Here is a 13,473-nt window from a genome sequence, read left to right as displayed (position 1 = left end):
GAGCTAGATCTTAATATTCTTGAAATAATTAAGCTACTAGACTATTTCTACTATTTTATTAGAGTGGCTACTTTCTAATTAAGTACTAAAGACCCCGGTAACTTAGTTAGATCGGTTACTATTAATAAGATTAACTATATATTTAAGAAATAGAGTTATAAACTAAAGAGATATTTATTACTATTTATAGTAATTAGATAACTAATACTATAGTCCGCCGGATACTATATTTAAACTAGTAACCTAATATATTTCCTGGATATAAATAAACCTAATACTTTTAGTAATATACTATTTTTTAATCCTAAAGAACTTTAAAAGCTCCGGATATTCTTTTCTATATAGCTATATAATATAGCCAGAATATTCTTTAAGAAAGCAGTAAATAAGCTTTTCTAGTCTTAACTCTTTAATTATAAGCTCTATTTTAATGGACCAGATCCCTTAATAAGAATAGCCTACCTTTATAAAATAAGCTCTAGTAAACTCGAAAAAATAAAAGAGTATTTTATTAAGAACCTGAAAAAGGGTTTTATTAAGCTATCCGAATTCTTCTTCTTATTACTAGTCTTATTTATTAAAAAGAAAGATAGTAGCCTATAATTTTATATTAACTATTAATAGCTAAATACTATAATAAAAAAGAACTATTATCTCCTGCTACTTATTACCGAGACTCTTAACTAATTAGCTAAATTATTAGTATTTACTAAATTAGATATTTAATATACTTTTAATCGAATTTATATAGAATTAGCTTCTATAGTATAAGTAGCTTTTAGAACAAGATATAGATTTTTTAAACTAGTAGTTCTATTATTCGGATTCTATAATAGTCTAATAATTTTCTAGTAATATATTAATACTATTCTAATAGACTATTTAGATAACTTTTACTTAGCCTATATTAATAATATACTAATCTTTTCCAAGAATAAAAAGAAGTATTAATAATATATTAGAATAGTCTTATAGAAGCTCTAGAATACCGGATTATAAGTTAATATCTATAAATATAAATTTGAAATCTCTAGAATAATATTCTTAGGATTTATTATCTCGGATTAGAGTATATAAGTAGATTTTACTAAAACTTCTATTATCCAAAACTAGTATTAACCTATAATAAAAAGAGAAATATAATTATTTTTAGGCTTTTATAACTTCTATTATAGGTTTATCTAAGCCTATAGATATATTTCCTATTTCCTGAATTATCTAATTAAAAGAAATACTCTATTAAAGTTTATATTTAATAAAACCTAATTAGATATCTTTAATTAGCTTAAGAATCTATTTCTCTCTATTTTTATATTTCTCTATTTTAAATATAATAGAGAAACCTGCCTGGAAACCAACTATTTAAACCTAGCTACTATAGGTATACTCTCTTAAAAAAGTCTAGAGAACGAATAATAATATCTAGTCTCATTCTATTCTAAAGCTTTTCGAGAAACCAAAAGCTATTATGAAATTTATAATAAAGAACTCCTTACTATTATCTAAGGACTCCGGGAATAGTAAATAGAACTAATTAGCTTATCTAATTTTCTAATTATTATTAATTATAAAGCTTTCGAGTATTTCGGTATTAAGAGGCCCTTAAATAAATAATAAATCTAATAGATGGGTTTCCTATTATAATTCTATTACTAGATTACTTATTAGCCGGATAAAGATAATACTATTACTAATATCTTATCCCGAAAGAATAATTTTATACTAATCCAGAAGTAGGCTAAGGAGGCTAAAAGAACTAGATAAGTTATTCTATTAGATCTAATTCTTACTTCTACTAAAATAAAAGATATAGCTTATACTCCTATTAAAATAGAAGAAATAGATAAGCTATTAGTTATAATTAAAGTCCTATAAGCTAATCGGACGGACCTAGTCCTAGAAAACAAGTATAAGAAAGCCCGGGAGAATATAGATCTATAGGAAATATTAAATAGCTATATACTTTATAATAAAAGACTTATTATACCGGATAGATATAATAATCTATAAACTAGGCTCCTGTAATAAATCTATAGTATAATAACTATTATATATTCCGGTCGAAATAAGATAAAAATCCTAGTTTAGAGACTCTACTAGTAGCCTATTCTTTCTATAAATATTAACTGTTTTATAGTAAACTACTATAAATATTAAAGGTTTTATAAGCCAAGAAATAAAATACTAGGCCTATTATACCTATTACCGGTTCTTCTAAGGATATGGGATGATTTGTCTATAGATTTCTATACTTCCGGCTCTATAAGTAAGAGATATAATAATATATTTATTATAGTTAATTAATTATCTAAATAATATATAAGCCTATTAATAACCAAGAATACTATAACTAGAACTACTACTAGCCTATTCTACTACTATATCTGGTAATTCCGAGAATCTTCTCTTATTATTACAAGTAACCGAGAACCCTAATTTATTTTAGATTTTATAAATAAACTATTAAAATTAACTAGAACCAAGCTAAAGCTCTTAACTACGGAATATACCTAAACTAATAGATAAATAGAAATTATTAACTATATTATTAATACCCGACTTTACTTCTTTATTAATTATTTCCAGAATAATTAGATAGATTTATTTCCGGTATTTAATACTATAAATACTACCTGCCTATATAAATTAACTGGCTTATTTCCTTTAATAGTTAATTACAGATATAAATTCAGGCTAAACTTTAACTAGATATTACTAATAATAGAGTTTAAAATACCGAGAAAGAAATTTAATTAGAAGGAAGTATAATAGTAGGCTAAGAGAATTAATACTACTATTAATTATATCCGAGAATATATAGTAATAGCTCAGGAGTATTAAGCCAAATAAGCTAATAAGAAATAATAAAAACTAGACTTTAGTCCAGGAAATATAGTCTATATAATTAAAAAGATATAGAAAACGGACTATCTATCTAATAAATTAGACTATTCCCTTATTAGATTATTTAAGATTAATAAAATAGTTAGCTATTTATATTAATTAGATCTTTCCTTATTATATAGGATTTGGCTAATTTTCTATATAGATAGACTTTATAAGAATCCTACTAATCTATTATCCGGTTAAACTAATAAAGAGCCTGGTTCTACTAAAGTTAATAGTAAACTCGAATAGGAAATCGAAAAGATCCTCTTTTCCAAGGTATTTTATAATAAGCTTTACTATAAAATTAAATAGAAGAAATAGGATATAGATAATAAATAGTACCTTATATTAAACTTTAAGAACTTAGTACTTAAATTATATAAATTCTATAAATAGAATCCCGGTAAAGTAGGACCTTCTATCCGGCTAAATAAATAAATTTGGTATACTAAAGAGAATAAGTTTAATAAAGACTATCTAAATAATAATAAATCTTAATAATAAGGTTTCTATAACTAGAGAAAAAGAAGAAAAACCTAGATATTTCCCGGGTTTTATCTAAATTCTAGTATATTTCTTTTATTCTACTATATTAATATCTATTCTCTTTTCTAGAAATCTGGATAAAATATCTTCTTTTATTATACTAGATTATATTCTGCTATCTAAGTAAATTATAAAAAAAAAAGTGAATTCTTAAAGCTAAGCTAAAAATAAATACTTGCCTATATTAGTTCGAAATATTATTAAAAATCGAGAGAAATCTTCTTAATTACTTTAATCTTTATAATCTTAACTATTTATACTACTACTACTGCCTTAATAGAACTATTAATAAAAACGAAATAGATAAGAAATCCCGGTAATATATTATCTATAGCCGGACTAAATAAGGTAGCTTACTAGATCCTAAATAACTTGAATAATAATAGTAGTATTTTAAGTTTAGTAACTACTATTATTATTAATATAACTATTAGCTAAATTATCTTTATAAACGAAAATAGTAATTCTCTTATCTAAGAACAGGTTAATATATAGAATATAGCCTATATTACTCTTAAGAATATATCTGAAATTACTATAGAGGATATCTTAGTAGAAAGTTCTAAGGATAATAAAATAAAGGTTTTAGTTACTAGTAATAATAAGCCTAATAGTCTAATAGGTAGAATAAATAGTACTAATAAAGGCTTTCTTATTAATCTTATAGAGCCAAATACTAAAAGAGTTAAAAAGAATAAGGCTAGCTTATCTAAGAAATATAAGGTATTAGATAATAGCAAGAATTTTAATAATGAAAAGACTAAGAATAAAGAGACTTCTAGTAATAAAAAAGACTCTAACTATAATAAAGGTAGCCAAACTAGTATTAAAATACCTATTATAATTAGAAGATATATAGTACTAAATACTAGTTATTATATAAAGTACTAGTCTAAAACCAAAAGCTGGAAAATAATCCTAAATACCGAATTAAAGAAGTAATACCCTATAGATATTAACGAATTAGTAAATAATACCGTTTAAGAAGTCGGAAAACCCCTTAGAAGCTCCTATAAAACCAAAATTATATAGCTCAAGGCCCGGGAATTTAATAATAAAGTAGCTCAAGTAGCCGCCCTTAATATATAAGTTTCTATTATAGAGGAATAACTTGAGGATATATATATTAAGCTCGAGAAAGCCCAGAAGTTAATTAAGTAGCTCAAAAACGGTATAATTAAGCCAAATACTACTACCCTAACCAAGAAGAAAGGTAAGCAAGCTACTATATCGAAGCCTGTATTAACGGATAGACTTGATCTGCCACCCCTATTCGAAGACCGCCCGATAATAATAGTCCTAATATTGGCTATAGCCTATATAGTACTCCTAGACCATATTATTAATATGGGTATAGGCATAATACAAGTAATAGATACTAAGGACTAGCCGGAATATACTAGGAACTAGGTTATTCTGGTAGAGTTAAGACCATACTTCGATTATAAATAAGCTATAGGAATTAGACGGAATAGGATTAATGGCCGTTATTTCCTCTTTTTTCTTTTCTATATTACGGCTGAATAATCCCCTAAATAAGGGCATTTAGACTTCTTTTTGGGAGGGGGATAATATAACGGCTAGTATAAGGGTATAATCTGCCAAGGACAGGATATCGGAAACAGGTATAAAATAAAGCTAAGCCAGGATTGCTTGGACGGAATAATACTAAAGATCGAGGCATCCTCCCTACTTTGTTCTATAGCTTAGTATTTTCCAATATATAAGATTCTTTGAACTTTGAGCCTTCGACTATTGTATTGATCCTGCCGTTACAAAAAGAATATATTTAGAAAGGCTATATAAAGATTACTAGTAACGGGAGTAAGGAAGCTACTTAATAAGTAATTAATTAAGTATACGGGATTCTTATTAGTTAGCCCTTTCCTACTACCCAAATTTTCCGAACGAGGGGTAATTTTCTTGAAAACGCTGCCGCTTGCAGTAGCGTTTATTTTACCTTGCGAATATTGAAAGTTCGGTCTTTACAGGGCAAAAAAAAACGCTACCGCCAGCGGTAGCGTTTTCAATAGCAGGGTAAGTCGTAGTTTATTATTATTATTTGAGATAACTCGCCCGCAACGAGGTATTTCCTTGAACGGAGAACGAGGAGCTACTATTAGTATATTATACTACAACTCTACTAATTTTTTCTACAAGAAAAATGCTCGTTGTTATCGTAATAATTAATCAAAGGGGTCTTGCGATCGGGCGCACGCTTCACTCGGGCGGTGAGGGATGTGCGCGCTAGCCGCATCTGGGGCGCAGGTGCGGCAGCGTTTTTTTTTGCGGTGATAATCTTACATTCAATCCTTCAAGCGAGCATGATAATCATTATAATCATTTGCTACAATCTCTTTTCTTGCTTATTTTTGCCATTAGTGTTTCAAGCAAGACTTATGAATGAACATAATGTACCTTATTAATTCATACGGCGCGCGTGCCGTTTGCTGTAAGGGAGGAGGGGAGAGAGCTAGAAGCGCTGGAAACATGTGAGAGCTTTTATGTCTAGGGAGAAATGGAAGGCGGTGGTCTGATATGGCCTGGTGAGACATAGGCTTTCACGCTCATGTAGGTGAAGGCATTAAAACCGGTTTTGAAGCCAAGAATGAGTAGGCCTGGGACTACGAGGAAGAGCTGAAGGCATTAATAGAGGCTTGTAATTGAACTGTCTTTCTCCAAGCATCCAGCTACCTAGCATATTCGAGATAGGGACATCAACATTCTCAATTTCGGGCTAGACCTCCTTTGACACCATTGGATACAGACACTTTCTCTAAAATAGGAAAGACCTTGGCGGCGCGAGCGGGCAGCGATTCAAGATAAGAACGCCACTCTTCTTTGCAACCAACACACAGCTCTACTCCACCAAACTGTTCAGAAGCCTGAGCACCGTACGAGAGCTTATAACGATAAGCACACTTGCCGCAAAATCCTTCGTTTCCACCTTCCAGCATATCTGCAAGTCCTTCGATCAGCAATGTGTTGCTCCCGGCTATCACCTTTCTGTACCGTGCGCTCTGAGCAGATGCACTCGGCATCTCAGTAGCGTCAACTCTATTCCAGAGCTTTACATTCTGGCGTGTTTGAGCTACCACCTCTTCAGTTTCTGACCTCCCAATCATCAAACCGTCTTCGACAAATCGGTACCGTCGCATCATTATATGAATGGGGCCGCCGAAGGAGCGCAAGAAATTGGTCACGCATAGGTGCCCGGGACTATGTGCCCATGCAACGTCCAAACTCCAGAGGACTTCTCGGCTTCTGCGAAAACACTCTTTTCGCATCTTATAATCGGCGTAGGCGAAGGTGCTGTTAGTTTCTCCTTCGGCTCGATGCTTGTGAAAGGCAACAGCGTCATAGAGAGTGATGCCAACTTCGGAAAGTATCTCAAACTCGGCGTCGGTGAACCACACTTCATCGAAATCATTGCATGCCAGTGCTGCTGCCATGGAATAACGCGCAAGCGCATCAGAATCGCGAAGTCGAAACCACTCTCTCGGCGATCGAGCAAGTGAGTTCACATACCGGCGGAAGAGATCTGATTCCCGCCTGTCGCTGGACTTTTCTGCACTGAAGAGCAGAAAAGCTCGAAAGTGGCGAGCCATCTCATCGCGGCCTGGCGTCCCGGCAAAGAGGGTATCAAGTATCTCGACGAGGTTGTAACCAAGGAGATTGTTGCCAGCGGCTATATCCACAAGACTCCCACGGAACTCAGCAATAATCCCTATTATGACGGTTCGTGTGAATGCAATGTAGCGGTCCCAATTGGTGTAGTGAGGTATGATGCACCGCGTATACTCCCAGCCACAGGTCAATGCTTCTTCAATGAATTCAGGAGGAAGATCGACGCCTTGAAGATCATTCTTGATCTCAATTGGATAGTACCAATTGTCTAGAGGCGATAGGTTTTCCACCGCGAGATTTCTCCCTTGATTGTCCAACTTCAAAGTTTCAGTCAGGATAGCTGATGCGTCACCTCCGAGACCAGCGGCCTGGGTCGGAATATCGGACACAGTCGGCATTATTGTCAAAATACTGTGGCTTGTGCGTATGATGTAGGTAATATGTAACACTTGCAGGGAAAAGATCGAGAGAGAGAGGGTGTGTGCCGGACTGCAGACAACTCAAGACTAAGCTTATTATCTGAAGTTGATAGATTTTAATTCCTTCACTCTATGCTTGCACTTTGCTCCCTTTTATGATACGAACCTAGCCCTTCAAATCTTGGTTTCGATAAAGCGGCGTGGATATACCAACACTGCTTGCTGTGTTCGCAATGAAAGATCAAATACCCCCAAGCGGCACGGAGCCCCGTACGGGTATATACCCGTTCGTACCTTCCACTTAGGGATGCACGATTTCTAATTATTATGATTATATAATAATCAAGTTGTCAAATATGTATTTCATAACGCACTATATAAAAGAGTATATAAATTATGCATAATTCGTTACGTGGAAGGTAGTAAATTTATAGATTTGACCATTGGGAGGAATACGAAATCGCTAGTCAAATGGAGGCTTCGAATTAGCTAAGGTCACATGATACCTCATATGCAAGATAATATTACTATAATTAAGTCGGAGTGATTATATTACTATATTACGAATTCAAGTCCTAAATTATATAATTTTAGCATCCCTACTTCCACTAGTTACCACTGGTGGTTCATGAAAGCAACTTGGCCACACGAGCAACTTCGCCAAGTATTTTACATAGTAAATTTATATAGGAGGCACTTCTTTCTAGCTGCACTAGCTGGTCCGTGCCATGGAATTTAGCACACTAATTTTGTTGGTGGCCAAGTTGCCCGTGTGGCCAGGTTGCTTCCACGAACCACTAGTCGTAACTAATGGAGGTATGGACGTGTAACCCTACCAGGCTACACAGGGGGCTTATCCGCTTGTGCTAGACCGTGCACTTCTAAGCGAGTAAATCTAGCAAATCAGAGAGCAAAAATTCCATGTTAAGCGTTCTAATTTGCTGGGATTTGGCGTTTCTCCGCTACGCTGGGACTGTATTTTTGGGAGGGTTCAGGCTCAATTCTCCCCGTGATGCGAGAGCGAGCTCCACATCTGCCGTGAGCTTGCGTATCCTCCGACCGGGGATGCTAAAATCATATTATTTGGGACTTGAATACGTAATATTGTAATATAATCACTCGGACTTGATTATGGCCATATTATCTAACATATGAGATATCATGTGATCTTAGCTAATCAGAAGCCACCTTTTAACTGGGTATTGCTCCCTAATAATCAAATCCATTAATTTACTCCCTTCCATGTGACAAATTATGCACGACTTATATACTCTTTTATACAGTGCGTTATGAAATACGTATTTGACAACTATATAATCATGCCGGACTTTATTATTATATATTGGTAATAATTACAAATCGTACATCCCTACCTCCAACATGCAGAGCCAAACGTGCACCAACTGCAGCCAATAGTGTCATGCAGGATAACGTGGGAAGCAAGATAGGAAATAAGTTTAAGCGGGGATTTTCCGGCCAGATAGAATTAGTGGCGTCCCGGGATTTCTCAAGGAGACCAGGTCAATTATTGACGAAACCTCTGTTCTGCTTTGCTAACGTTGCAATTCTCTGTTAGAACTTTAGCCCCTGATTCAAATCTTAATACTCAAACTTGACACTTTTGTTTGAGACCACAACGGCAAATGCAAACCTGTAAGAATATGAAGCCATCCACTCAAGGAGTGAACAATTGATCAACCACAAAAATCAAGGCACTAGCTCGTAAAACTCTTTTCCAATAACAACGATATATCCATTTGATGCGATAGGCCGCGAATGCGGAATGCACGGACAGGTGGCTAATGCAATCCTTCGCCCGTCCACCCCAAGCAAGATCGAAATGCCCACATGCGGCACAACAACTGCATTTGCCGGATGCTGCTTTACTAGATTTTTCCCGGATCTCCATCGCCGGTAGCTGTTCATCAAATATCTCCAGTGTAGCTTGCCTTCCTAAAGTTATTCAACATTATAACAGGTTCAGTTTGCTTCGACTTGGCACCTATATCTTCGAGTTATCAACGTTATCGCACTTACTCCTGAAACTTTATTTCGAGCAAGAATGATTCTCGCCACAGCCTCAGATAATTGGCAACTATGCACAGCAGTCTTTCTCGTATTATGGCTCGGATATGTCGTCGTCCGTCGTCGGTACTTCCACCCCCTATCAAAAGTCCCTGGACCATTGCTCTGGTCACTTTCCAGTCTACCTATTCTCTACCACCAAGCTCTCAGAGAAGGGAAACTCATCCACGTTCTTCCCAAACTGCATGAGCGTTACGGTACTGTCACCATTTTTGCCAACCCTACCTTCCTTAAAAAAAAAGATATATCAACACCTCAGCTCTGCTCCGACAACAAAGTTAACAAAGCTCCAGGTCCAATAATCCGCATCTCCCCAAACGAAATTCACCTCAATGACCCGGCAAACTACGACAAAATATATAACGTCCTCAGCAAATTCACCAAAGACCCCTCTTTCTACGGCCCCATCGAAGGGCCAGTCCGAACACCCGTAATCCTAACCGTGATATCCAACGAGGCCCACCGAGCGCGCCGCTCAGCCCTCAATCCCTTCTTCTCGCGACGCTCAGTCCTAGATCTCGAGACCGTTGTACGCTCTAAATCTTTGCTGTTCTGCGAAATTCTTTCTTCCGCTCTCTCCAAGGACGAGATTGATCTTGAGCATGAGAGTAAGGATAAGAAGAAAGCATTCAATGCCCACGGCGCAATAAGAGCCTTTGCTACAGACGTTATTACTGAATATGCATATGCAAACTGCTGGAATTTTCTCGATGAGGAAGATTTCGGGGCTTGGTATCCGAGGGCGATTCGTGCTGTGCAGACCATGTTTGTTTGGTTCCAGACGTTCCCGAGATTGATTCCAGTTTTTGGGTGGGTTCCGGATCGGGTTAATATGTTGCTGTTTCCGCCTTTTAGGAAGTGGTTTGAGAGTCTTGATGTTAGTATTTCACTTGTGTCTTGTTCCCTCCTTCCTCGATTTCCCCCTTACTCTTTTGATTTTCCTTTTAAATGAAAAGTTGGTTTTACACGTGAGGCAAGGGTATTTCTAACCATATATGTGACTACCACTAGGTGATCCGAAATTTCATTAAGGAAGTACGCCGCGAAATCGATGATGAGGTCAAGCCCGAACGGCGAACCATCTTTCATGACCTGATAGATCCCCCTCTCGAATCAACCGGTAAGAAGCGACAGAAACTGTCCGACGAAGCCGTGTTCGCAGATGCCGTCGTTCTGACAGGAGCGGGTGTTGAAACAACCGGTGCCACTGCTGAACGAGCAATCTACGAAGTAATCAGCAATCCGGTTATATATAAGACGCTGGTGAAGGAGCTACGAGATGCATTTCCGGACGCTGAGAACATGACTTTGATGGCTTTGGAAGCACTTCCTTATTTGAGTGCTGTTATTAAGGAATCTTTGAGGTGAGTCATTCGTAGCATATTCCGAGTTTTCATTGGATTGTTATAGCCAGTTTCCACTTCTCAAGAAATTCCCGCCAACGGAGTCCAGAATCAACCCAGGTACACCAGGCCACCTTCCCCGCGTTGTCCCTCCGGGCGGCGCAACATTCAACAACATCTCCCTCCCCCCAGGGACAGTGGTGAGCATGAGCATCTGGCTCATGCACCACGACCCCGTTGCCTTTCCTAATCCCGAGACATTTGATCCTAACCGCTGGCTTGGCTCAGAGGACGAGGTTCGCGATCGTGAGCGGTGTCTTGTTCCATTCAGCAGAGGAAGTCGTAATTGCGTGGGAAAGAATCTCGCTATGAGTGAGCTGTACTTTTTAATTGGGACTGTGTTTTGCCGGTTTGATGATCTAGAGGTGCATCCTGATTTTGGAAAAGAGGATTTGGAGATGGTGGAGTTGCTTGTGGGGTATCGTCCGAGGAAGGCGAGGAAGTTTCGGGTTGTTAGAAATGGTGGGGAGTGAGGTTTGTGAGCTTCCTCGGTTATAATTCGAAAGGAGCAAATAAACTTATTACTTAATAAATACAAAATCAAAAAAGCGGTCCTAATTTCTATCTAGGCAGCGAGAGCTATTTCAATCCAGAATTCCCTCTTATAATATAGTAAGTCTAGTATAAGCTCTATAATACTTTTATTTTATATATTATTTAGTAATTAATTACTTAGCAAGTATTTAATTATTAAATAAAGAATATACTTTCGAGTTTTCTTAATTTCCGTAGCTTAAAAGAAAGAAGTTTTATAATTTTTCTTAGTTATATTTTAGTTTCTAATATATATATTTAAAGGCTGTATTTCTTATTTCTTTATAATTATTTAAAGTATATTCTTATAATTTATAATTTATATAATAAATAAACCCTTATATTATTATAAGTAGTTTTCTTTTTATATCTTATAAGTAATTTTAATATTTCTTTAATTATTATAATATAATAAGTTGTATTTTATAAAAATTACATTATTTTAATAATTATATAATTAAAAACTTATTTACTATTATATAACTTAGAAGTAATATATAAGAAAGTTAGTCTTTTTTATAATTTTCTTTATTTATTAATTAATTAATATTATAAAACTTAGTTTTAAGCTTGAAAAATAAAGTAAAATAGCTCTGATTTTAATAATACTAAACTAAAGAAAGAAGTATATATAAGTATATAAAGAAATTTACTTGTAATTAAAATAATAATCTTATAAAGTTTTAAGAAATCTTTATAAAGCAAATAATAAAATTTAATAAGTTTAAGAAAAACCAAATTATTATAATACCTTTTATTTAAGGCTGAAATATTCAAGATATATAAGTATTAATCTCGGGTATTACTTTAATTTAAATACTAATTAGTAGTAAAATATAATAAATATTATAGTATATAAAAGTAATAAAAAATAAAAGCTAATTATAAAAATTAAAAAAAGTAAGGAAATAGTATAAAAAATTATATTAAGATAATATAAGTTGGTATTTTAGTTAAAAACAAATATTAGCGCCCGAAAATAAGCTTATATCATTAATTTATATATTAATTTTAATTATATTAAGAACTAAAATAAAGGTAGCTTAGATTTTAGTAATAAAGATTACTCCTAAGACTAAAGAAAATACGCAACTTTGGAAATGCTATTAATTTTAAGTAAAATAGTAACTAGAAATTAAAGAAAAGTTGAAAACAAGAAATTATATAAAAAAAAAATGAAAATCCTTCATTAAAGCTTGCGCTGGCCAAGGGATAGATTTCGGCTCGCAGCTTTTCTTCTAACTGTTTTCGTGCAAGCCTGTCCAGTTCGGATTGCTGCTCGAGCATAGCTAGTTTGACAGATAGCACATGTAGCTGCGTGTTGTCTTCCATGATGCTAGAATTTGCTACTTGTTTGCGGGACGTCGAAGCATAATCGTGCTCGTAATCCCCCTTTCCGTGATTGCGAACGTCATCTCGTGGTTTTCAAATGGCGTGTCCACCACCATAGTTGCAGGAGTTGAGACGCAGCTTTCAGCCAAAGGCGTCGCACTGGATGCCTGCTCTGAGGCGGAGCGGTCAGTGAAGCAGTGCTGCCCAAGGGCTCTTCGGAATCCGGGACACAATCCTTAGTTATGCAGAGCTAACTGAGATCCCAATGGAATGAATGCAGACAAAGTAATTTCTCGATGCTAACGGCGATGGTTAAAAATATATTCCATCAAGGCAGGTCACGAACTGGGTTTACCAGAGATTTCTTAGAGCTCGTCCGTCACAGTCTCAGATTTCATGGCAACATATGCACATCAATCACTCTAAAACGAGCGACGTCAGGCCTATCTTTCTCTGCCACCACAATGCCGCATCCACCGGATTGAGGGTAGTGTATTCTTAGGTGCCAGAATGGCCTGCGGTGATGTCTAGCCTCCCAGTCTCGTGCCGTCCTCGCTGCGCATTCAGATTGCTGTTGCATCACTGTGATTGGCAGACGAGGAAACAGACTGCAGCGGCCGAATGCTGGTAACTGCAAG

At 35.4% G+C, this 13,473-nt stretch overlaps 2 protein-coding genes across 2 annotated transcripts; one reads left to right on the top strand and one right to left on the bottom strand.

Moving 5' to 3' along the window:
* Nucleotides 1–6,161: 6,161 nt before the first annotated feature.
* On the bottom strand, nt 6,162–7,460 carry K444DRAFT_537912 (BcABA3; the record flags this gene model as incomplete). Its single annotated transcript, XM_024875503.1, has 1 exon — nt 6,162–7,460. The coding sequence occupies one exon, from the start codon at nt 7,458–7,460 to the stop codon at nt 6,162–6,164; it is 1,299 nt and encodes a 432-aa protein (XP_024732313.1).
* Nucleotides 7,461–9,543: 2,083 nt separating this feature from the next.
* K444DRAFT_655017 (cytochrome P450) lies at nt 9,544–11,442 on the top strand (the record flags this gene model as incomplete). Its single annotated transcript, XM_024885980.1, has 4 exons — nt 9,544–9,763; nt 9,860–10,443; nt 10,578–10,930; nt 10,977–11,442. The coding sequence occupies 4 exons, from the start codon at nt 9,544–9,546 to the stop codon at nt 11,440–11,442; spliced, it is 1,623 nt and encodes a 540-aa protein (XP_024732312.1).
* Nucleotides 11,443–13,473: the final 2,031 nt, after the last annotated feature.

This window comes from Hyaloscypha bicolor (assembly GCF_002865645.1).
Source record: "Hyaloscypha bicolor E unplaced genomic scaffold K444scaffold_125, whole genome shotgun sequence".
In the NCBI taxonomy this organism is placed as follows: Eukaryota; Fungi; Ascomycota; class Leotiomycetes; order Helotiales; family Hyaloscyphaceae; genus Hyaloscypha; species Hyaloscypha bicolor.
The sequence above is the reverse complement of the archived record's forward strand: the minus strand, read 5'-3'. Positions and strand labels throughout refer to the sequence as shown.